Source organism: Anopheles arabiensis, chromosome 3, assembly GCF_016920715.1.
Source record: "Anopheles arabiensis isolate DONGOLA chromosome 3, AaraD3, whole genome shotgun sequence".
NCBI classification, from domain to species: domain Eukaryota; kingdom Metazoa; phylum Arthropoda; class Insecta; order Diptera; family Culicidae; genus Anopheles; species Anopheles arabiensis.
Genome location: NC_053518.1, coordinates 47079083 through 47103044, shown reverse-complemented (window position 1 = coordinate 47103044; position 23962 = coordinate 47079083). Strand labels below are relative to the sequence as shown.

Sequence of the window (23962 nt, the reverse complement as noted above, 5' to 3'; positions counted from 1 at the left end):
ATCGAACATAGGTTAATCCGGATAAATAATTATCCTCAATTTATGTGGGCAGCCGAAAATGTATACATATATACCAAACTAAGTCATATGTGTTCCTAAAATGATTGAAGAGTACTGGTCTATCTATCCGCTATAGTTACTCACTGGCCTTGGATATCAGTGAGTTGATTGGTTTACCCATACAGCAGGATGAACTGTCTTGAGTATGAGAGACTCGATCCATTCAAGGTTCGTGCCCGTTTGAATTTTAAACAGGCATTCTTTCCAGTTAGAATGGCTAGTTGGAATGACTATGACCAACGTCACTTGCCAGGTGAAGGTGGATGGAAAACTCTCAGGGCCTTTTGCTAACTCCAAATGTCTGCGCGCCAGGGGGATGAACTTACCTTTATCGTATTTAAGGGGCCATCCGCGACTCGAGGGTGGAGACTACGGGAACTATTTGCTATAAGTCAACCCAGATCCTGGCATAGCTGATGATATAGTTACTTACTTTACTTACTTATCCGGCGCTACAACCGCTTTGCGGTCTTGGCCTGCCTCAGGAGTGTCCGAAACCGCTCACGGTCTCGCGCCTTCGTCTGCCAGTCCGTTATCCCGGCCTTAATGGCGGACGCCTCCACGCCATCTTGCCACCTCAATTTGGGCCTACCACGCCTCCTCTGTCCTTGTGGACGGCCTAAAAAGACTTTACGGGCTGGGTCGTCCGTTTCCATGCGTACAACATGGCCAGATATAGACATCCTTGATTTGCGGCACTCCTATGTAGCAGAAGCCTATCAAGGGTTAGAGCAGGCGGCAGAGAACCTTGGATTGCAGATAAACGAGGCAAAGGCCAAACTGATGGTGGCAACATCAGCGGGCCTACCAATAAATAATCAGAATCTACGTAGGCATGACACATCTAAGTTAGGAATTTAGTTAGATTTAGGAATTGCTAAATCATTAGGCTGACAATTTGAATAAACTTGAATTTAATGGAATTGAATTGAACAAAGGCCAATAGCATGGTAGCAGAGTTGCGCGCAAGGATGCTGGCTGCCAACCGGTCATTCTACAGCCTGAAAAATCAGTTCACCTCAAAGACCAAATCTGACGAAACCCTCTTGGGTGTCATCCATCAATTACGTAACGCTGATAGGGGAGAGAGGGAGTGTCGTAAAACGTTACGTTTTGTTACATGGGAGAGGGGAGGGGGGAGTTTAATTTTTGTTACGTAGCTCAAAATAAAATGATTTATTTATTTTTTTTCGAAAGAGTATTAAACGATCATTCTTCTGCTTGACTTAACAATCTTCGCGGTTATGCTGGCAAAAAAAGGATTTCGCTAATTCTTATTGTTGCATCGCTTACACTTTTAACTATTTGTTAAACCTTTTATTACAATATAATTACAATGTGTTCCACGTACCATCGGTTCACGTCCGACCTCAATCGCGGTCCTAGAGAGATAGCCTCGAACTCCCATCTCCCTGCACCAACGTACCTACGATCGAACCCCGAGCGGCACTCACCACTTCGTCCCCAGGGGTCGGCAATCTATCTTATCGTATACAACACTTATGTACCACGCCGCCGGAAAGTCCTTCATTGGTAGGGGTCGGTATATACAAAGATTGAACCCGCGATGGAATTTGGTTACCACGGACGGGCGGACGAACAAACTTACCAAAGGATCGTCACAGTAACGTTGCATTCCGTTACTGCGACGACCACAGTGTGCGTGCCATTCGATTGTAAAGGCACTCGTAGGTGACGACACGCGATTCGAAGCTAATGGCACGAGATTCAACTATAACGCTGGAAACAGGTGTAATACCAACCCAATTCCTTTCAAACACTATTAGTTTCAAACAAACTGGAGATGGAGTTAATCCAGTTCGCCCTTCTTTCGTCAGAGTTGATCATTGATCGTAATGTTTTGGATACATTGAAAATGCAGCCGAAACTCCTGCCGACAATACCGATTTTGTTCGTTATTTGTAGGACATGCGTAACATATTAAGCGCCACATGTTATGTGAAATAGAATTATTAATTTGATGAAGTTCGACATATTTATGGAGGACGAACAAAATGGCTGGAACCTTGAAATATGCTTCTGATGATGGTGATGAAAAAACATTGCAAATGGCCGGTCTTGAACTAACAGTGACTTATTGATTATCCCCTTACGTATGGGGTGGCAGGGGGTGTTGTCTCGGACCATACAGGACTTGAACCCATGACGGGCTTGTTGTTAAGTTGTGTAAGCCCAATTAACCCCAAACAATAAAACAAATGTTATATCCAGATAAATTATTGAATCATTTAATGAAAGTATACACTTTTACGGCATATATAACCTGCGGGCATGAGTTATCAGTATTCAATTATTATGCGTATGTAACTATTATGTTCCAGAAAGAAACAATTATGTTAAACATGCCAAACGTTTTAGAACCGCAACTGTTAGTAAATATGAATAATTTCCAAACCAAATTGATACTAACTTTCAGACTTCTACTTCTCCTACCCTTTGCCTTGCATCCATCCTACCGAGCGCGATGGTCTGTCTAAAAATGGAATTGGACGTTTTGATAAATCAAGTTTTAACTTTCTAAACTTAATTATTAAAATTGATACCAAAACCATCCCGCACCATTCGTCGTTGATTTATGTGTTTAAAAATTCAAAACTTCTTTCGGCACTTGCCTCGCCGATATTGATATTTCTACTGCGAACGAATTTTTAACGAACACACCAGTTAACTCCAGCCATACCTCAGAAAACGTGCCCAAAATTGAACCGTAAAACGAGATCGCAACAAATCCGAGCACTAAACTAGAAAACGTACTCAAGCACTGCACCACTTTGTCTCTCTCTCTCTCTCTCTTTTTTTTCTTTTTTTTCTCTCTATCTCTCTCTCTCTCTCTTTCTTTTTCTCTCTCTCTCTCTCTCTCTCTCTCTCTCTCTCTCTCTCTACAAATCGTAAGTTTCGTTCACCATCAATTCCATCTGCAGTTCACCTTTTGCCCTTTTATGAGAAATTTTAATTAAATCTATTCAAAATGCTGCATCGATTTGCGCAGCACAACACTCGAAGCCGGCACCGTCCGGCCCTTAAACAATGACCGCCGCGCCGCGCCGCGGATTGCGGTTTCTATTATTTTGTTCGATTTCATGTTGTTCAAATCACGAATTTCATATTTCATCGTCTTTCAGCATGCCCTGCGCGTCTTCGGGCTTTCGGGTCCGCGCTCGGTGCCACCGCTGGCGCTGACGCTGAATTGGTTGGAGGTTGTTTTGCAAATTAAATTTCTCTTCTAATGAAATAAAACTTACCGTGTGGATGCTGCGCGCTGTACAGTTGAAATAGTTCGGCCAAACAAGCCCTTTCGGCCAATTTCGGACGGATGGACGGCCAATTTCCGCTACAGCCACGCAAATATAATGCGTCCCACCCGATCCGGTCCGGTGCCTGGGCGTTGGGCAAATCTTGCAAGAATAATCAGCAAGCCCACCGGTCGGTCACAATGGACCGAGGCGGACGAGATTTTATAGACAAACTTCATTGATTTCAACGACATGATCGTAAAACTGTGCGACAGTGGGAACGGGGTTGTGGGGGGGAGGGGTGGGAGATCATCATCATCATCATCGTTGTCGTATTGGTGGTGTCTCGTCTCGTGCTCGTTGTCGTTGTGCGGCGCCATCTTTCCCGGCATCACATTTCCAACCGGGCCAAGCGAATTGTGGCAATCAATGGCCATTTTAATGACCATTGGCACAATTCCTTTCGAAATGCGAACGGTAGCAGGGTGGTGTGGAGGGAAAGGGAATCATTTCCAACCAGGCACCGTCATAATGTCCAACGGCATGATTGACCATTTCTTTCCGGGTAAGAATGGCGTGGCGCAGAAACGGGGGGGGCTGTCACTGTCGGTGCTTTTGGGGTGCGTAGAGATACAAACGCTCGCTTCGAGGCAATTATCCGTTAAACATTCAATTTCAAGCGCGGGTGTCAGCTGGCGATGAAATTAGATTGTCTTTTAGTGGAAGTATACCTTTCTCTGTGTGTGTGTTTTTTTTTTGTTTTGTATTCCAGATCGGAAGGGGATGTTTGGCTTTTTGAGAGCCACATTACAGCGCAATTGGCCCCCCTAGGGGATGTTGGCTAGAAATTGCATCCATTACATTTCGATCCATTTACTGCACGATCGCCATGAGTTGTGAAAAAAGCATGGTACGGTAGCAGGTGCAGGATGACTTTTCGACGATCGCAGGACATCAGGATGGGAGGGAACTTTTGCAACCAAAATTTGCATCCTAATTTAATAGTTCGATTTGTTTAAATTTTCCCAAATTCCTTACCAAAAACAAATAACGAAATAGCTGCGAAGCCAAATTTACTTACTATTTATATTTATGCAGGGCTTTTCATAGCTTATTTTTTGTGCATAAGGAATTTTTGGAATTTTTTAGATTTTTCAAATGAATTGGTCTCACAGTTTATTCAGCGTTTGCACATTTTAATTAATTCGTTTAACAATTGTTTGCCTCGTTGCACCATTTTTTTAAAACACATCATTCACCCAATTTTAGGAAACAGTCTATAAATCGTGAGACCGATTGAAGCATCAATGGGAAACGCTCATTAAGACGAATTTTAACAATTTCATGAAACATCCAAATCCTCAAGGGAAACCATTTATTTTTTCCTATCATAACAACTTCCCTGTATCAATTTCATTTTATCCATTTTTCTGCTCCAAAATGCGATAAAAACGTGACGAAAACCAACGGATGGATTTTAAGTAGCTTATTTTACATTCCATGTAATCATAGCTTATGATGTTTATACAGTGGCCAGCAAAATAAAGTGCCCACTACGTACAATTTTACATTTTTTACATTTTTTCCGTGAAAAATGAAGTTATTGTACTGCTTTATTTTTTTTAAACATTGATTGTGATATGTTTAAGAAAGTTTAGTACCATAACATGACAAAAATGAAAAGTTTGCTTCAAGAAAAAATATTTTTTTCCAACATTGATCAAAATCACTGTGTCAAAATAAAGAGCCCATTTTATTCATTCTACAGAAAATATTTGTCTGAACAAATATAACATCAAACTTATAATTTATATGCGTTCCTCTCGCATTCTTTACATGTTCGAGGATCTTTGACATAATTTATTTTGTTTTATTTGCACATTTTTGGCATTTGTTCTTCCTAGGAGTATTTCAGAGCTTTAACATATTTTGTTTTTCCTAATCACGTCATTCTCACTACATTTGCATCAAAATTTGCTCACGAAATCTCGATAGGATTAAAGTTAAAACTAAGTGGGAGCCATTAAAGAAGTTTTATTCGATTCGATTGAAAAAAAATAAAAAAAAATCTTGTATAGCTTGACTCGTCTTCCTGTTGGAACATTAATTTATTTACCAACTCCGTATTTTTCACAGCAAACAGATAAATTCACACAGGATGCTTATATGTATTAGCTCTCATTATGCCATCGATTCATACCATGCTCCCCACTTATCGTATAGAAAACCCCTACGTGGTCATCACATTGCACGCTTCAGACATATAGGTTTGTTGGAGCGCCTCTAGATATTTTTGAACATCAGTTCTAATTTGGACTCATCTGTCCAAATACCAGTATTTCAACAATCTAACTATATATATGCATGTTCTTGGTCTTATCGAAGTCAATTGGCTTTGTTAGTCTTGCTGTAGATCGGGCGAGGAGCTTGAAGGACGCCTCATCTAACGGACAGTAAATTAAGAAAATGGCAATGCGATAGCTAGGTGGTGTTTATCTTTAGGAATAGCGGGAAAACTAGTGTGAATCTAAAGAACAACTATGGCTGATACCTTTTCTAACATCCTTCATCAATACTTTGGGGTTTTGGGGCAAAACAAAGGGTTTTGAAACTAAAAACATGTTACTAAAGGCTAACATCTCAACACACACAATCAATACAAAAAAAAACATTTCTCAACTCGTATCGTATAAAACACCTTGCATGTCCTCCATAAAGTCTAAATCTTGGTGGCATCGAGAATTTGTGGCAGATTCTAGGTGCGAAGGTGGATACAACTGATGTAACAAACATATAAATTTAATTTTAAAGTTCTGGATAACGCTTGAGAAGAACCAGATGCAAAAACTAGATTCAGAACTAGATAAACCTTTAAAAATAAAAAAAACACTCCTAAGATCCTCGAACATATAAAGAATGCGAGAGGAACGCATATAAATTATAAGTTCGGTGTTATAGTTGTTCAGAAAAATATTTTCTGTAGAATGAATAAAGTGGGCACTTTATTTTGGCACAGTGATTTTGATCAATTTTGGAAAAAAATATTTTTTCTTGAAGCAAACTTCTCATTTTTGTCATGCTATGGTACTAAACATTCTTAAGCATATCACGAACAATGTTTTAAAAAACAAAGCAGTACAATAACTTCATTTTTCACGGTAAAAATGTAAAAAATGTAAAATTGTAAGTAGTGGGCACTTTATTCTGCGAGCCACTGTAACTGAAACGAAACGATGACATCAGATATGATAGTACCCTATTGAACTATATATTTTTAATATATGCAAATTGAAAATATTAAAAATAATTATCGCCATGTGCATAAAATGTTTCTCTCCTTATAGTGTCTAGGAAAAGTAAGAAAATTTAGCTAAATAAGCCATAAAACTGTTTCAAAAACAAATTACAAAATTCCATTGCAGTTAATGCAGTCCTTTCGAAGCTTGAATTCATGACGGGCATGTGTATTTAAGTCGTACGAGTTGACGATTGTACCACCAGACCGGCTCAATATCGGCCGGTCAGGAATATTACAATTAGTTTTATAAATTTAGTATTTTATTACCTCAATTATCCCAGTGATGCTCTCGGTTGTTATTGATTTTGTTCAATATGTTATTTTTCCATTTTCGATCTTGTACAAGCCTCTGAACATAATATTTTTTTATAACCAAGTCACAATAACCCAAAGAGTAGTTGAGTAGTTTGATTTGATCATATATTTCAATATTTTTAAATACGCTTTTTTCGTGAAGCTCAAACTAAAACAACATTTTGCGGGCACCATTAGAAGTAAGATCGCTTGTATCGTTCGCTAAAAACGCTCCAAAACCATTCCAACTAATCCCTTAATCCTTGACCTAGCGAACTAATGTCCACGAAAGATGGTAACCGTGCATCCTTGCCAACGGGGGCATGTTTGAATTTGAGCCCGAAAATGCATACTTTTCTCGATTGTGTTTTGTCCCTCGCGCCACACGTATTACCTTTTGGCCCGATGGTCATGGCCATGGAATGATTTGATACTTCCTGTCCCATGACTGTGTTTACAAACCGATTCCGGTAATTAACACCGGAAATATTCGCTTCCCGGAGCTATGTTCTGTGTGTGTGTGGTTCTGTGGCTGGTATGTTTGTGTGTGTGTGTGTGTGCATGGGCAGGGCTAAGCCCCAAAACGTTCTACATATTTACAGAACTGAACTGCTCCAAGCATGGAATGAAACAAACGCAATCTTTGTATGGAAGACTCCCTTCTTTCCGCATCTTCCCGCGCCAGTCGTCCAACGACTGTGCCATGCAAAAGCTGTTAATTATCGCCATGAATGCCACTGAACAGCGTTCGGTTTTGGTTCAGCATTCTGTTAGCATTTGCATTCGGCATGGACAGTTCCATCGTTTGTGGTGATGTAATTAATTGCCTTCTGTATCTGGCTATGTAAAGAAACCCCCCGTTTACCATCGTTACACTCTGTTCCGCTTAGCATAACTATTCATAATCTTCTTTGGAGCGATTTAGTTGTTTTTGTTTTTCTTTTCAACCCTACGCGCCACCACTTTCACTGCCAGTTCCAAAATGCGTTGCACATTTCACCATAACCATAGAGCTCGAGTTTCATAGCAAAGAACGATTATTTGGACTGGTTCTATCAATAACGCTGCAGCTCTTTTTTATTGTCCCTCAAGTTTTCTCCCTTCTTTTGAATTTTATTTATTTTTTCGCAAAAACCGTTTAACCATGGGACACGTGTTGCGCGTTCGTCTTTGTTTGTGTACGCATAAATACATACATATTAAGGGGAAGTAAAAACAAAAGATGAATTTTTTCATTCAGACTACTAGAAAAACAAGCCATTGGCTTTACATTTACACTAGAACGGTTAAAATAATACCCTCACACAAGATAACATCGGCACTAACACAGAGCATTACAGAGAAAACCCGCCACAGGCGGGTATAACAGGAACACCCTGCATTTCGTCCGTACCAAAAGGACGGTAATGTGTGTGCTGTCCTTATCTCATGTCTCTCTCTTGCTCTCGCTCTCAATCTCTCTCTCTCTCTTTATCTGACTCTCTTTCTATTTTTATAAAACATTGTTATCAGTGCAGGTCAGCGATGGTAAATAAATTTAATTTCCTGTCGGTAACAGGAATGCCTCAATGTTCCTTTGCCATATTTGCGATGTAATGAAATATGGAACAGCTGGGGGGGCTTCACTTCCATCGAAACCGAGCCTGCACCCGTGGATGACCTATAGTGTACAAAGCGTGATGCATTATGTTACCACTTTTTGTTTGCCTTTCGACGGCCTGAGGCACATTTCGTTTAAATTCATTTTACCACTGCTCGAATATAGGATGGACATTATTCTTTTTCAAATGTTAATGTGAATAATAATTCCCTATTACATGCAGAAGTATCTGGCAGGTACTACGGTAGAAGTAAAAATTAGCAAACGTAAAACTACGGACTGTGAGCTTCACGGTTCCCGATATAAGCTGATTTGAAGATACCACAGTTTTTTAATTTATTATTTGATAGTTGGTGGAATAAATCGAACTGATTGGCCATATTATCAAAATTTGGAAGTACATATAATTTTAAAATTCAAAAACATCATATTTTTTGCATTTATGCAGATATAATTTTGGAGTATGAAGTAAATACAATGATCATGTTCCCATACGTATAACTGACTTAAGTCACAGTAACCAATAAATCAGTGATAGCCAAGCCCACTAGTGGTGCCAAGTAGAGTTGTGCCTCAAGTGCCAGAACTGTACGATTCAATCAATTCATCCAAGAACGAACGACCTACGTTCATTTAATCAACGTTCATCGATTCTTTATAAATCATAATGCACTGAGTTGGTCATCAAAATAACGTCCTACCCGAAATAACGAACGTTATAGTACGCCAGGTCGTTCATTTTCCCCATACAAATATGAACGTGAACCGTATGACCAGGACGTTCACGAAAAGAACGACCTATCCGTCGAAATAAAGAATGTCCTAGTACGCTAGGTCGTTCATTCCCGCCATACAAATATGAAGCTGAACCGTAATATCAGGACGTTCATGAAAAGAACGTCCTACCAATCGTAACATGGATCTTCCTGGTTTGCCTAAAAATTTTCAAGATGCAATACACTAATTGTGTTCTTCTTGCAAAATAAAACAATTTACCATATTTTCTTCAACTGAAATGAACGAATGAATTGCGATTCACGTTCAGTTCATCTGAATGAAAGAACTAGTACGATCACGTTCATGGAAATGAACCGAATTGCCCAAGCCTAGTGCCAAGCCCACTTGACCGACAATGGTTGTTGTGCCAAAAGAAGAAGAAGAAGAAATTTAATCTTAATTGCACTTTATTATTTAATGACATGGGGCGGTCCCGTGGTATAGTCGTCAATTCGACCGACTTAATAACATGCCCGTCATGGGTTCAAGCCTAGAATGGACCCGTTCCCCCGTAGCAATGTTTGACTATCCGGCTGCGTGGTAACGAATTAAGTCTCGAAAGCCTGTATAGGCCGGCATGTCCGCGTAGGACGTTACGCCAAATAGAAGAAGAAGTATTTACAGGGTTTACCTAGCTAATCGGGCGTCGTCAAAACGTTATCAGTCGCCGTAAATACTTTTTCGGGCGACGTAAACCCTCAATTGGGCACTGTCATTTCTAATCGGGCCTTGTGAAGTATGAATCGGGCAAAGTACAGAATGAAAGCGTCGTACTCTTGAAGGTGTCAAATTGGTCGCTCCGGTGTGTTTGATCCATCAAGTTGTTTAAATTAAGTTGTTATTAACATCTTTTGTTAATATTTGAAAACTTATAACATTATTTTCCTGAGTGTTCTGTTCATTTATTCTCACAAAATCTTGCCTCACACTTCCTCTTACAATTACTTACTTTACCTGAAAAAGTTTTTTACATCTAGGAATATTAATTTTGTTTTTGGACAATTGATCATTTTTCCTTCACCCTCGACACCATATGGAGCTTTTAATCTGTGTAAAATGATTAAACACTTAACCTTATCCTTATTGTTGTAGCCTCCAATAAACCTATTCATATCATCATCTTTGAATTAGTCTTCTTTTTCTTCTTCGTTTTCTATTTGGCGTAACGTCCTACGCGGACATGCCGGCCTATACATGCTTTCGAGACTTCTTCAGTACCACGCAGCCCGATAATCAGTCCTTTCTACAGGGGGACAGTACATTCTAAGCCTGAACCCACGATGGGCATGCTGTTAAGTCGTACGAGACATATACTGTACCACGGAACCGCCAACGCAATTTCATGTTTAAATATGTACAAATAATAAAACCTGGGAGTACAGTTATACTTAGCAAAACAGGACATGGTATTTACTTATAACTTCAGAGGCGTTCATTACTCCAGGTATTAGCTAACTCTGAGGCTTCTTCTGTTTTTTAAACCTCGATAAATGAGGACACTCTTAGGCTATGCGAGTGCAAAAAATCAGCATTTGAAATACAAACATAATCATTCTATTAATTTTCGGAACTTGTATTCCAACCCTAGCTCATTTTATAGGCACATGAAGTGCAAAGGCCATCGTTTTGAAAACTATGATGACTAATAACGATAATTAATAATTTCAGCACCACATCGGGCAACATTAGCTAGTCATGTGGCCATGTTGTTAAGCAAAAAAGACTTTCCGCTTTCAGTTAACCTCACACCTTCAGTGATAAAGTTCACACCTTTTTAAGTACCTGGTTTTTTGGTTTTTTGTTTTTATTTTTAGCAGAAGCATAGTTAAAGAGTACCCTCAAAAAAAGTTAAGAAAGTGGATTTTCGATATGCAGAACTGTCCAGAAAACGTCAAAGTCAGAAGATGGGTTAAAATATCAAGAGTCCGACTTCTAAACAACTTCTAAAACACGCGCTACATGCCACCTTTGCGGATACCAAATCAAAGAAGTCACTATGAGCACATTTATCTACTCTTCGATAATCGAACTACTATGACTGATTGTTGATTGAAAAAAATCTGCTTCATTCAAATGATTGCCAAAATTCTTCGCTAACCGGATTAATAAGCCTCTTTCTCACGCTCATCACTGCCTTGGACCAGTGATTACTTTATTAATGAATGTCCTTTAAATCGAGTCTCAGTAACTCGTGATCTTGGCGTGTCTATTAACAACAAGATGTGTTTCCATGATCACATTCTGGACTTGGTCAACTCGGCCTATAGAACACTTGGCTTGGTTAGAAGAATTTCGTCTGAGTTATGTGGTGTGGTCTGGTGTGGTCCGCCACTTAAATAGCTCGAATTGAAAGGGTGCAAAAACAGTTCACGCGTATCGCGTTAAGACGATTATTTGGCCGAAGCATTATTGGCCGAACCCAATTCGGTGCCAGCTTCTGGGACTCCCCACCCTGGAAACACGACGGACGCAGGCTCAAGCAGCTTTCGTTGGCAGTGAACTCCTCGATGCAACGGAGGCGCCTGTCCTTCTCTCCCACCTACCCTTTTGCATTCCTTCCCATTCCATTCGTCTTCGCCCTCCATGATTCAGGCGATCCTCTCCTTTGTTGTATACGTAATTTTAACTGTTCGGCTGATCACTTTGACTTCCACCTGTCACTGTCTACCTTTCGCTCGTGTCTCGTCTATGCTCGTCCACCGTAGACCTTCCTTAAGTTCCCTCCTTTCCTGTCCCTGTTTCGTTTATTCCCTTTCCTTGTTTCTTTCTCGTTTTGTCTCTGTAATGTGCATGTACCCTGACCTGATTATATTTTTAACTTAAACAATTAAACTCCATTTTAAAAACTCAAACAATTAAATTAAAATTTGAACTTAATGTTAGCATTAGGGTTTAGCCAGATAAGGTTTATATGTAAGTTTTTGTTGTATAGCCCTCGTGGCAAACAATTGAAATAAATACAATACAATACAAGACAAGCCTCCGCGGGCCATATCGTTGTCATGTCTGAAGTAAACACTAAAACAACAGTAAACCGGTTTTTCTCATGTTAGATTAAGAAATGTTGCATATTTTATTAAGAACATAGACAGACTTTAAAGATCGTTTTATCCATCTAAGACCATACCAAGAACCAAAAGAAGAAACTAGTGAATCCATGCCCATACAAGTGTGCCCATTAAACCAAACGCTCTTGAATTATTCATTCATCCGCCTGACATTAGCGAAGTGCCTTCGAAAGCTAATAAAGAACGCTAGACTTTCCCAGCAACAGACATTCAATTCCATTCGTTACTTTATCATTGCCCATCCATTGCAGGGCAGACACATTGCAATCTTGGCAGCGTAATCATTTGACACATCGCACAATGTCACGATTAGATACGCCAATTGCAGACACCAGTCACACGTCTACCACACTCAACGATCGGTATTTGATCTTTTCAACAATCTCCCCCTTCTGCGAACGGATACCATCCGCGAACCGTAAAACCATCGGCACATTATCGCACACAAAGCGCTTCACTTGACCGCGCTTTACGTCTACGCGAACGATGGACAATGTTAAACGATAGCCTCACTTGTTCAAGATTTCAAATGTCACGAACGTATAAGTAAAAGCGCCACCAAATACCACCGCAGATCGATAGCTGTCCTGATAGGGCTGTCGTCGATTGTCCGGCCGATGGATTAGGGGAAGGATTTCGATTTCGAACCATCGGTCGGACCGATGACAGCAAGAGCGAAAGCCTCCCCCCCCCCCGAATTCTACAGCTCGCGTACGGAAGTGAACCAGTTTTTTTAATTGTACAGCAAACGTTAGTACTGTTTGTAACCGAATAGGTGTAATTGCTCATTAGGCATCGAGTAAACGTTGTGGCTAAGCACAAACTATTTATTCAGTACCTATTTTTAGTCGCACAGGTAGAAGTCATTAGTACGGCTGGTACGTTCAGTTCAGGCCAACCACAGTTCTTACTTTCCTCATTTTCGAATCCAAAGCACGACATGCCGGGGCTGGGGTTGCTTGTATCTCCGCACTTGTTTCCCTGCAAATACCAACAACCTATTTACATATCAACTTCATCATGTTTACAGTAGCAGGGTAAAGTGTGCTCACCGAGAGACACCGTGCACCGGGGAGTGTGCACACTGGAGCTCGAACTGATACTGAGCCCAGGTAATAAGAACCCATCCGTACAAGACAAGGTGACTTTGTCCGCATACCGTTACCTCAAACTCATTTGTGCATCGGCACTTAGGCATACACAGCCGAGTGCCGAGTGAATTCGTTTGAGTTTTGAGCAGCCAGCACAGCCGAGCCGAGCGTGTACACCGAAAACTTCACTAATTGGAAAACTATTTGGCTTTAGGGTAAGGTGCAGCGTGAACTGCGAGTTTCCCCAATGCTCGACCTTAAGTTGGCCGTAAGCTATCCGCCGTATTTGGTTCGGGTTGCAAAATCTTTCATCCCCGGCTACAACCCATCTTCGCACACACACACACACCTGTATCCTGTGCAGTTCGGTTAAACGCAACATCTTTTGAAACACCTGCCAAGCTAGTACAGTCCTGCTGGGCTGGGTGCTGCGATTGCTGGCAACCATCGATCGGACACCGTGGGGATGCCAATCCGGGAGGATGCTCGGCAGAAAGTTTGGCATCATCCTGGCAGCGAAGAATGCAAATTAACGTGCACGCTGCGTGCCAGTTACGGCGAAGTTTGACTCTTTTGCCTGCCCGGTCGTCCCGGCATGGTTGCTGCGATGCTGGCTCGTGTAATAACTGACATGTCAATCGATGCGTTTGAAAAAGCGATCGAACCCCAGTTCAGAAGATTAGTTTTCGACCCGCGGTTGTGAGAGAAGCTGGTAATGCTGGTTTGCATGTAGGTTGTGTGAAAATGTTGATACCTTTTAGCTTAAAGTGGATGTGAAGAGGATTGCGGTATGGGTTAACACAAAACTTGCTTACGTCAGCTTTTAGCCTTGGTGTTGTTGTTTTATATAAAATAACCGTATCTCTTGCATGTAATATTGCATAATCAAATGTATCTATCGATAACTTTAACACCACTCCATGTCTCGCTATAAAACGAGCAAAACCTTTTAATTTGAGAAATAAATAAAAATTTTTTAAAAAAACACTAAAAACCTTTCAATAACTCATGAACCAGCAATGCAAAATGGATCCAAAATCCGAACAGCATTTTATCGGACAACCACGGTGGACATCCTGACAACCGGGTTTTTATCCTCTTGTCATTTAATACTATTAGGTAAATGTAAACAAGCTGCTGCAGTGTCAAAAAAATAACTTCCCACGAGGCCATCCAGCCATTCGGCACATCGTGATTCAAATATCGTTGATTTCCAGTCATCGTTAAATAAAGTATTGTTTTAGTTATGTACAGATCATAATTACTACTACAGTTTACTCCGGCTTTTCGACACATGTTCAAAAATGGTTAAATGCTAATAATAAAGAATTTGAGGTTTTTTGTAATGTTCAGAGTGTAGTATGATATGAGATAGTTGTTTTCACGTTCAGAATAATGCAAATGAGTGATGACTTAGCCCTGGAGCAGGTTTGGAGCAATATAGCAGATATTATGAGCAATACAAAAAATATTTATTTATCGCTAGATCGGGACATACAAGATGCTATGAAATTGATTATAGTACAGGGTTCTCCAAACTTTTCAATTCGCGAGCCGCATTGCTTCGTTAATAACGTTGTTGAGGGCAATTTGGACGTTACTTTTGGTAATGAGAACTGTCGAAGCAAAAGAATACGATGCTAGGAACTAGGGGCGCCATATGGTGTGAGCGAAGCGAAAACAATACTAAGAACTCTGTATTTGCTTTGTAAAACAATGACACAATATGAACAGTGTGAAGCCTGCTCGCAAGTGGGATAAAAAGTGAAACAAAAGACAATTGTCTGCGCTAAGGCACGTGCGCGCTTTTGGTGGCCGATCGGCCTTTCTTAGAATTTCCTATGTTAAGCGACAAACCAGAGAAGTTTCGTATCACGAGCGTATGAAATCGAAAATCAGTCCATCTTTAGCACTCGACGCGATCGGTGATGAATTGAATGAAATGAATTGTCACTGCAGAAAAGTCTAAGTTTTAATGTTTAAATTCAAAACAAGAACGTTTAAATCTCGTTTTGGTATGAAAATACTTAATGAATATTTTAAAATTCTGCAGTTTTCTTTTATATTAACTTGATTTTTGTCTTGGTCTAGTAAAAATTAAAAAAAAATGATGAAAATTTTCAAACTAATAAGATATTTATATTATCCTTCGCAACATCATCGCGGGCCGCATTATAAGCTCTCAAGGGCCGCATGCGGCCCGCGGGCCGTAGTTTGGAGACCCCTGTTCTAGTACATCGTTGCAATGATACAAAATTAATATGTGATACGGCTATAGCCTTGGATTCCTATGTGTAGAAAGACAATGGAGGAACTGATTGGAGAAAAGACAATGGAGGACATTCTTCAGCTATGTTCATGCAAAAAAATAAACATACCAATATCTTTTAAAAGTGTGGATAATAAGTGGTCTAGGGAACAGTCCAAGGTGCCGCAAAGCTAAATAATAGTTGAAAATACGAGGTGTCCGACTTTAGGTGTCCGCCACTGTATATCAAATAACTCTGGTAAAGTGTTATTGGGTTAAAAAAGCAAAAATGCAAAATCCCATTGTTAACACGAGGTCCCTAATTGACAGTCAAAGTTGTTATTGTTATTGTTGTTGTGGCGGTGACAGCTATTCGAACAGCATATTTTCGAATCATCCGTTCGAATGACGCAAAGCTTTCGAAATGCTTCTAAAGTGAGACAGCCGTTGGATAGAAGAGCATAACCAGTTTGCGCATTAAAGGGACGAATCAGAAAATAGGTCGGCCGCGGTCAGCATAAGGGTCAACTGAGGTCGTTAAGAAAAAGGGACGCGCGCAAGCGTAAACAAAGTTAGTAGCAACATCAAGAGCAAAGGAGAAACTGCGGAAACGTTTTTAAAGTGTCGAAATATAAAACAGTTCCCACTATTAAAAGGAAAATTTCGCCAAGAGTTTTATTTAAGCCCTTTACTAGATTGATCGTTGCAACAATCTTTAAAAAACATTTTCATTACAATTTTCGATCTTTCTTGAAAATTTTGCGTTACAAAATGCCCGCGAGTAAGTGCGAGTGTGTGAAGTGCGATTCGCCAAACGACATCGATGATATGGTGCAATGTCAAGATTGCAAAAAGTGGTGTCACTTTAGTTGCGCTGGAGTTGGTGAAAGTGTGGCGGAAGAATACTGGGTGTGCGAAAAGTGCGTAGGAAAAGGGCCAGGACCGTCGATGAAGACGAGGCGCCCAAGGAGTGAGAAAGCGATGGCGGTTGTTGCAGGACCAAGCCAGCAGCCCGATCTTCCTAAAAGTTCGGAGAGATCGGAGTCGATGCCTGGTACAAGCGAAGAACCATCGGCTAAGCCTCTTAAAATTCCTACCGTCGCAGCAAGCCACTCGAAGAAAACCGTCTCCAACTCTTCGCGTTTGTCGGCTCAAGTGGCTCTCCAACGTTTGGAAAAGGAGCAAGCGCTGCAAAAGCAATTAATACTGGCAGAAAAACAGAAAATGGAGGCCGAGATTACGGCGAAGATGGCCAAGCTGCAGTTGCAACATGAAAGCCAACGCAACGCTTTGGAAGACGAGCTGGAGAACCTATCGGTTTATTCAGCAGCCACTAAAACCGACAGAACAGCTGAATGGGTGAAGCAACAAAGGCAGAAGCAACAAGGAACATCATTAGCTCAAAGAGAAGTTGAGCCCTCATCGCAGCATATGCCGCAGGCAAGCTCGTCGACCCCGATAGTGACGCCGCGTGAGACTCCTGTGCGAGCGACAGCGCAGAGCATCGCGCGAGATATGTACCCGAAAAAGTTGCCTATCTTTTCGGGATGCTCGAAGGAATGGGCAGTATTTCTCAACTGCTACAACGAGTCGACAAGAGCATGCGGATATACGGACGGCGAAAATACCATACGGTTAGTAGAGTGTTTGAAAGGCCCCGCTCGAGATGCCGTTCAGTCAAAGCTAAGACTGCCCAACGCCGCACCTCTTATCATCAAGCGACTGGAGAAGCTGTTTGGAAAGCCGGCTCAGCTAATAAGGCAGCTTACGGATAGTGTGCGGAAGTTAGATCCACCGAAACCCGAACAGTTGAATAGCCTGATCACGTTCGGGCTAGAAGTGGTGAACTTGTGTGACCACCTGACGCTCAGCAACATGAAAAGTCACTTTAACAACCCTGAGCTACTAGCAGACTTGGTGGAAAAACTTCCCGCTACGAGGAGGCTGGAATGGTCTCGGTTTAAAAACAAATTTGCCGAGCCAACTATTAAACACTTCGGGGAGTTCATGGAGGCTTTGGTGGATGACGCGTGCGACGTTACCGCGTATGTCCCCCCCCGAGCAGATCATCCAAGGACGTCTAGGAGTTTCCACTCACACGTCCACTCACAATCTGCCAAAACGGAAGCAAATACGAGTGTTTCGAGCGCCTCACAATTAAGTAACGTCAAGTGCCTGGTTTGTGACATTCGTGGACACGTTGCCAAACATTGTGAGTTGTTCAAACGGATGGATGTGGACGAGCGGTGTGAATGCGTATTAAGGCTACAACTCTGCTCGACCTGCCTTAACAAACACGGGTCTAAGCCGTGTAGATCACGATTTTTGTGTCGTGTACCAGGATGCAGCGGACGACATCATACTTTGCTTCACCGCGGCCAAAACACCCAGCAGGTGCACTACCAAACGCACCACGACTCTAGACAACCCGCAATTTTCCGCATCGTCTCAGTGACAGTCTACAACAAAGGGCGAGCCGTGGATGCTGTAGCTTTCCTGGACGAAGGATCATCCGTCACCCTGGTGGAAGCTGAATTAGCTTCAAAGTTGGGACTTGACGGAGAAGTGGAACCATTGGAGCTCTGCTGGACAGGCAATGTGACCAGGAGGGAATCTACATCGCGACGAGTGAGCTTCCAGATATCGGCGAAGGGGGAAGGGCGGCGCTATTCTATAGCAGCCGCCCACACAGTGAAACAGCTAAGTCTACCGTCCAATAACGTAAATTACGACGCACTGATAAGATCCTTTCTACACTTGCAGCACCTTCCAACGTCATCCCTGGAGCACCGGAAACCATCGTTGCTGATCGGTCTCAATGATGTGGATTTGATCCGACCTCTGGAAACTCGGTTCGGTCTACCCCACGAACCCATCGCAGTAAGGAGCGCCCTGGGCTGGGCCATCTACGGGCCAAACAACGCAAAGACAGGAAGGACGATGCTGGGAATGCATCAAATTCCCCAGCAACTAGAAGAGAGTTCCCGCGGAAAAGTCTGCGACGAGGGAACGCAAGACGATCTTCTACAAGAGATCCTACCGGAGAGCTCCCGCGAACCCCATCGCGATGAGGGAGCTAACACGGATCTACAGGAGGAATTGGTGATTCCACAACAATCGGTGAGCGAAACACACTACCTACATACTCTACCGGTTAAGATAACAGTAGATAAATGTGCCCGCGATGTACCTCGCGACGAGGGTACAGAAAAGGTAGAAGTTGACCGCGAACTAAACGAATTGCTACGACAACAATTCTTGCTAGACGATGTAGGGACGTTTACTGGCCCGATTCCGGAGCCCAAAGATATAGAGAGAGCAAAAACTATTTTAAAAAGCACCTCATTTAAGATAGGCGGTAGGTTTATAACCGGCCTACTTTGGAAAAATGATAGTATTTGCTTCCCAGACAGCAGACCGATGGCCTTGAAACGACTGTTTGCTCTGGAGAAGAAGTTAGAAAAGGACCCTGAACTTAAAATAGAGGTACATAAGCAGATTAGGGACTATGTGGAGAACGGATTTGCCCATATTGCGTCACCAGAAGAGCTCCGTTCAGCTGATCCAAACAGAGTATGGTACCTTCCTCTTAACATCGTGTCGCATCCAAAGAAACCAACAAAAAAACGGCTAGTTTGGGATGCTGCGGCAAAGGTAGGTGGGATGTCCTTGAACTCACAACTCCTAAAAGGTCCTGACTTACTAGTAATGCTTCCTCAAGTTTTATGCACATTCAGACAAAGACGAATTGCGTTTGGAGGAGACATAGAGAAGATGTTTCACCAAATTCGCATTAAAAAGGAAGACACACATAGCCAGAGGTTTTTGTTCCGATTTGAAAAGGACCAAGATCCAAAAACATACCTCATGGATGTAGCCACCTTTGGAGCTACTTGCCTCCCCTGCTCAGCTCAATACATAATGCATCGTAACGCAGACGAATGTGCGAACGAATATCCGATAGCAACTGCTGCCATAAAACGATCTACATATATGGATGATTATTTCGACAGCTGCGATACACGAGAAGAAGCCATCGAGCGTGCAAAACAAGTTAGATTAATTCATTCCCAAGCTGGTTTTAATATGCGAAACTGGGTGTGCAACGATCCCATCGTTTTAGAGCATCTGGAAGAACGAAAAATATGGGCATGCTAATCGGGAAACCGTAGTGAATGAGGTTAGACAACGTCTCTATATTCCCTTTTTGAGAGCAGCCGTTGATAGAGCGATGAAAAACTGCCAACGCTGTAAGGTAAAGAAATGTAAATCACAAAACCCACGAATGGCACAACTACCTGCGCAAAGACTTACCCCCTTCCTGCGTCCGTTCACGAATGTAGGAGTCGATTATCTGGGACCAATAGACATTACTAACTTGCGCCGCAACGAAAAGCGATATGTGGCTGTTTTCACCTGTCTAGTAACGAGGGCAGTCCACCTCGAAGTAGCATATAGCCTATCGACTGAATCATGTATAATGGCCATCAGAAGATTCGTTTGCCGTAGAGGACCACCGACAGAGATTTTTTCCGATAACGGAACCAATTTCCAAGGCGCGAGTAACGAGCTAAAACGACAACTAAAGGAAGTTACTCTTACCTGCGCAGCCACCTTTACAGACACACACACTAAATGGAGCTTCAATCCTCCATCGGCACCACACATGGGTGGGGTATGGGAACGGATAGTTCGTAGTGTGAAAGAGGGATTGAACGCGTTGGATGATGGAAGGAGGTTGACGGATGAAATATTGATCACTGCGCTGACGGACGTCGAAAACTTGATTAACTCCCGACCTCTGACCTATATGCCTCAAACATCCGCGGATAATGAAGCGCTAACACCGAACCATTTTATTTTAGGCAGCTCAACAGGAAGAAAAGAAACACTGCGAGTGATACCAGACCTAGCAAACGCCCTTAAGAGCAGCTACAAGCGAGCAATCGTGTTGTCCGAAGCAATGTGGGATAGGTGGCTGAAAGAGTACGTCCCAACACTAAACCGCCGTACAAAGTGGCTTGAGCCGTGCAAGCCGCTTAAGCCGGGAGACTTGGTTTTTATCACGGAGGGACCGAGAAAAGAATGGATGCGAGCGATTGTTCAAGAAACGTTCCCGGGAACAGACGGTACAATAAGGCAAGCATTAATACGCACAGCGTCAGGGAAGGAATTAAAACGTCCGGTAGTAAAGCTAGCACTAATAAACGTAGAAGTAGATAAGGAACAGTTAACATAAAGAACCACAAGCACAATATCCCTACACAGTAAATTAGTGAACAACAAGTACGTGCAAGCAGACGTGTTCACGGGGTGGGGAATGTTAACACGAGGTCCCTAATTGACAGTCAAAGTTGTTATTGTTATTGTTGTTGTGGCGGTGACAGCTATTCGAACAGCATATTTTCGAATCATCCGTTCGAATGACGCAAAGCTTTCGAAATGCTTCTAAAGTGAGACAGCCGTTGGATAGAAGAGCATAACCAGTTTGCGCATTAAAGGGACGAATCAGAAAATAGGTCGGCCGCGGTCAGCATAAGGGTCAACTGAGGTCGTTAAGAAAAAGGGACGCGCGCAAGCGTAAACAAAGTTAGTAGCAACATCAAGAGCAAAGGAGAAACTGCGGAAAACGTTTTTTAAAGTGTCGAAATATAAAACAGTTCCCACTATTAAAAGGAAAATTTCGCCAAGAGTTTTATTTAAGCCCTTTACTAGATTGATCGTTGCAACACCCATTTTAAATACATAAAACTAGTATTTTCGATTTTTCCGAAAAAATGCATAAAAATTTAATTTTCAACATGAATTGTTCAAACATTGAGTCCCCTGTCAGAGACTCCTTTGGAGCTTCTGAAAGCGCGAAACTAACAGATCATTCTGGCCATATCTGGTTACCCGGGATGGATCGGAATGAAGGCAGAATGAACGCATATGCGAAGGGACGGTACATAAAAGTTTCACAATAAATAAGGGGATTTGAATGAACGTAGTCTACCCAACCCAATTCGGTTGAACGTTGCCAACCCAAAACGCATTGGTTAGTATTGTTACGCGTTAATGCTTATCACAAGATCTAGATTTTTTTATAAATTTTAATTATACTTGTCTGGATGTCCTTCTTACTAGCTTAGCGATACCGCATATTCTTTTGAAAGTATATAACTAGAAGAAGCTTCCCTAAAACCGTTCCCATCCTACATCTAAATCCAACATAATGCTTACCCTAAATATATATAGTTTAGAGTGTTTTAGCATATTTAACGATCTACTAAGTTTAAAATGTGATGTGATGTTTCGTCAAATAACTCATTTAACAACTATAGACTAGAAATTTATTCTAAATATTTGTTTTTCTTTGTGATTTTTACCTTTATTAATTTAAAATACTTGACATTTGTTATACACTTAAAGAGCAACATTTCTAATGTGGAAGCAAAGTGGCTTCATCAGATTGCTTTCAATGATACACTCGTTTGCATTCATGCAACTTTCTTCTCCCTCAACACGTGTTCATACCGTCTCAGGAAAGAGGAAAACAAATCCAGCCCCCTTTATTTCCTCCCAGTTTACCAGCAAAGGTTAAGGCGCCAAGATGTGCAAACTATTAATTTAATTGGATAATTTCCCTCTGTCTTCCGCTCATCCACGCGAAATCTATGGATCACGGCTTCCTGGGAGGATTACGGCCCCAAGGCCCGGCACATTTCTCACGCTTTGCATGCGACGGAAAGTATGATTTTGCCTTCATTTCCGTTTCCCCTGTTCCAACGATCCCGCAGAGATACGAGCCACTGTACACGGTGCCGGTGGTAGCTGGTTGCCAGTTGAAGTAAAAGTAACGATAAGGTAAGGTGTGAATGGCACAATGCTATAAAATTCACAGTAAAGGATGTTTTCGTATTATGCTTGCCGCTGAAACGACTATAAGAACTGAATTTATTTGTTCAATGCTTTTTTATTAGAGTTGAACTAATCCAATTACTCCTATCTTGTAACGCGCACCTCACGGTGGTCATAAATTTATCAAACCCTCGGAATTGTTGCTATCCTTTCAAATCGTAAACAACGCACAGTTATTAATTAATTAATAGAATTAAATGTATCGGTGAAAACAAAACATGATTCAAGAAAAAGTGAAATATTTTCTGAAAAAGTCTTAATTATTTGTCAATCCAAAGGATTTGCTATTAGTACTATTAGTGCTTTGAAATTAAAACCATATCGGCAATTTATTACATATCTAGCAAGTTGTTGATCAACGTCACTAATCCTCATCGTTAGCTGATCTGCCACATCTAGCTTAAATGCCTTGCGTTGCAACTAAATATTTAAAGTAATTACTGATTTTTCCATAGTCGTCATCTTGCACGACCTAACAACATGCCCGTCGTGAGTTCATGTCTAGAAATTACCATTCCCCAGTGGCAAGCACTAGCTATCCGGCTGCATCGTACTAAGTAAGTATCGAAAGCCTGTATGATGTTACGCCAAGTATAAAAATTTCTATGTCAAGCAAGGTCACTCACTCTGGCTAAAAAAATATGATTCTTTATTATTATAATTATTAGAAAAAAAAATTGCCTGCATTAAATACGGTTAAGCAATTCTTTGAACACATTATATCTGTCACAAATATAATCAGCATTTAATCAATCGTTTTTATTCCCTCAATTTGCTGAACGTGTTCTTTTTTATCAATATGTGGCGTTTTGCATTAAATCACGTATCCTTTTTTTCGACAAAATTTATATTTAACAGGTTAGTTTGGCGCGGTTACAGGGCTACCCAATGAAAATTCAACGATCTCTTTTATTCTGAGATGTACGCCGAAATAATCGGTTTTCAATCCCAATATAAATCAGGCACTGATGACGACCCATTAATAGACCTAAACCGACATCATTCCGATCCTGGAACGGATACTAAACCTATACCGGTTCAGGAAGCAATACTGAATCCATGCTGGTACAGAAACTGATACTGAACCCACATTGGTCCTAGAAACGATACTGAACCAATGCCGGTCCAGAAAACGTAACTGAATGTCCAGGAATTGTTACTGAATTCATACCCATCTAGGAAATGATACTTAATGCACACCAGTCCTGGAAACAATCACGAACCCATACCGGCCCTGGAACAGATACTGAATTTAAACCGGTCCATGAGTTGATATTGAACCCACACCCTTCCTGATACAGCTCCCGATTTAAATCTGTTCTTGGGTCTGTACATGAACCTTTTCCGAATTGATTCTGAAACTTGATTCTGA

General features: G+C 41.5%; 1 protein-coding gene and 1 long non-coding RNA gene across 2 annotated transcripts; one reads left to right on the top strand and one right to left on the bottom strand.

Moving 5' to 3' along the window:
- The first annotated feature begins 16347 nt into the window (after positions 1-16347).
- On the top strand, positions 16348-20965 carry LOC120903890. Its single transcript, XM_040313557.1, has 2 exons — positions 16348-18810; positions 20556-20965. Exons 1-2 carry the CDS (start codon positions 16462-16464, stop codon positions 20589-20591), a joined length of 2385 nt encoding a protein of 794 aa, XP_040169491.1. The 5' UTR covers positions 16348-16461; the 3' UTR covers positions 20592-20965.
- On the bottom strand, positions 19809-21018 carry LOC120903891. The gene is made up of 3 exons (XR_005739671.1): positions 20955-21018; positions 20005-20260; positions 19809-19938 (listed from the first exon to the last, which is right to left on the bottom strand). It is a non-coding gene; the product is annotated as an uncharacterized LOC120903891 (long non-coding RNA).
- Between the last annotated feature and the right edge of the window lie 2944 nt (positions 21019-23962).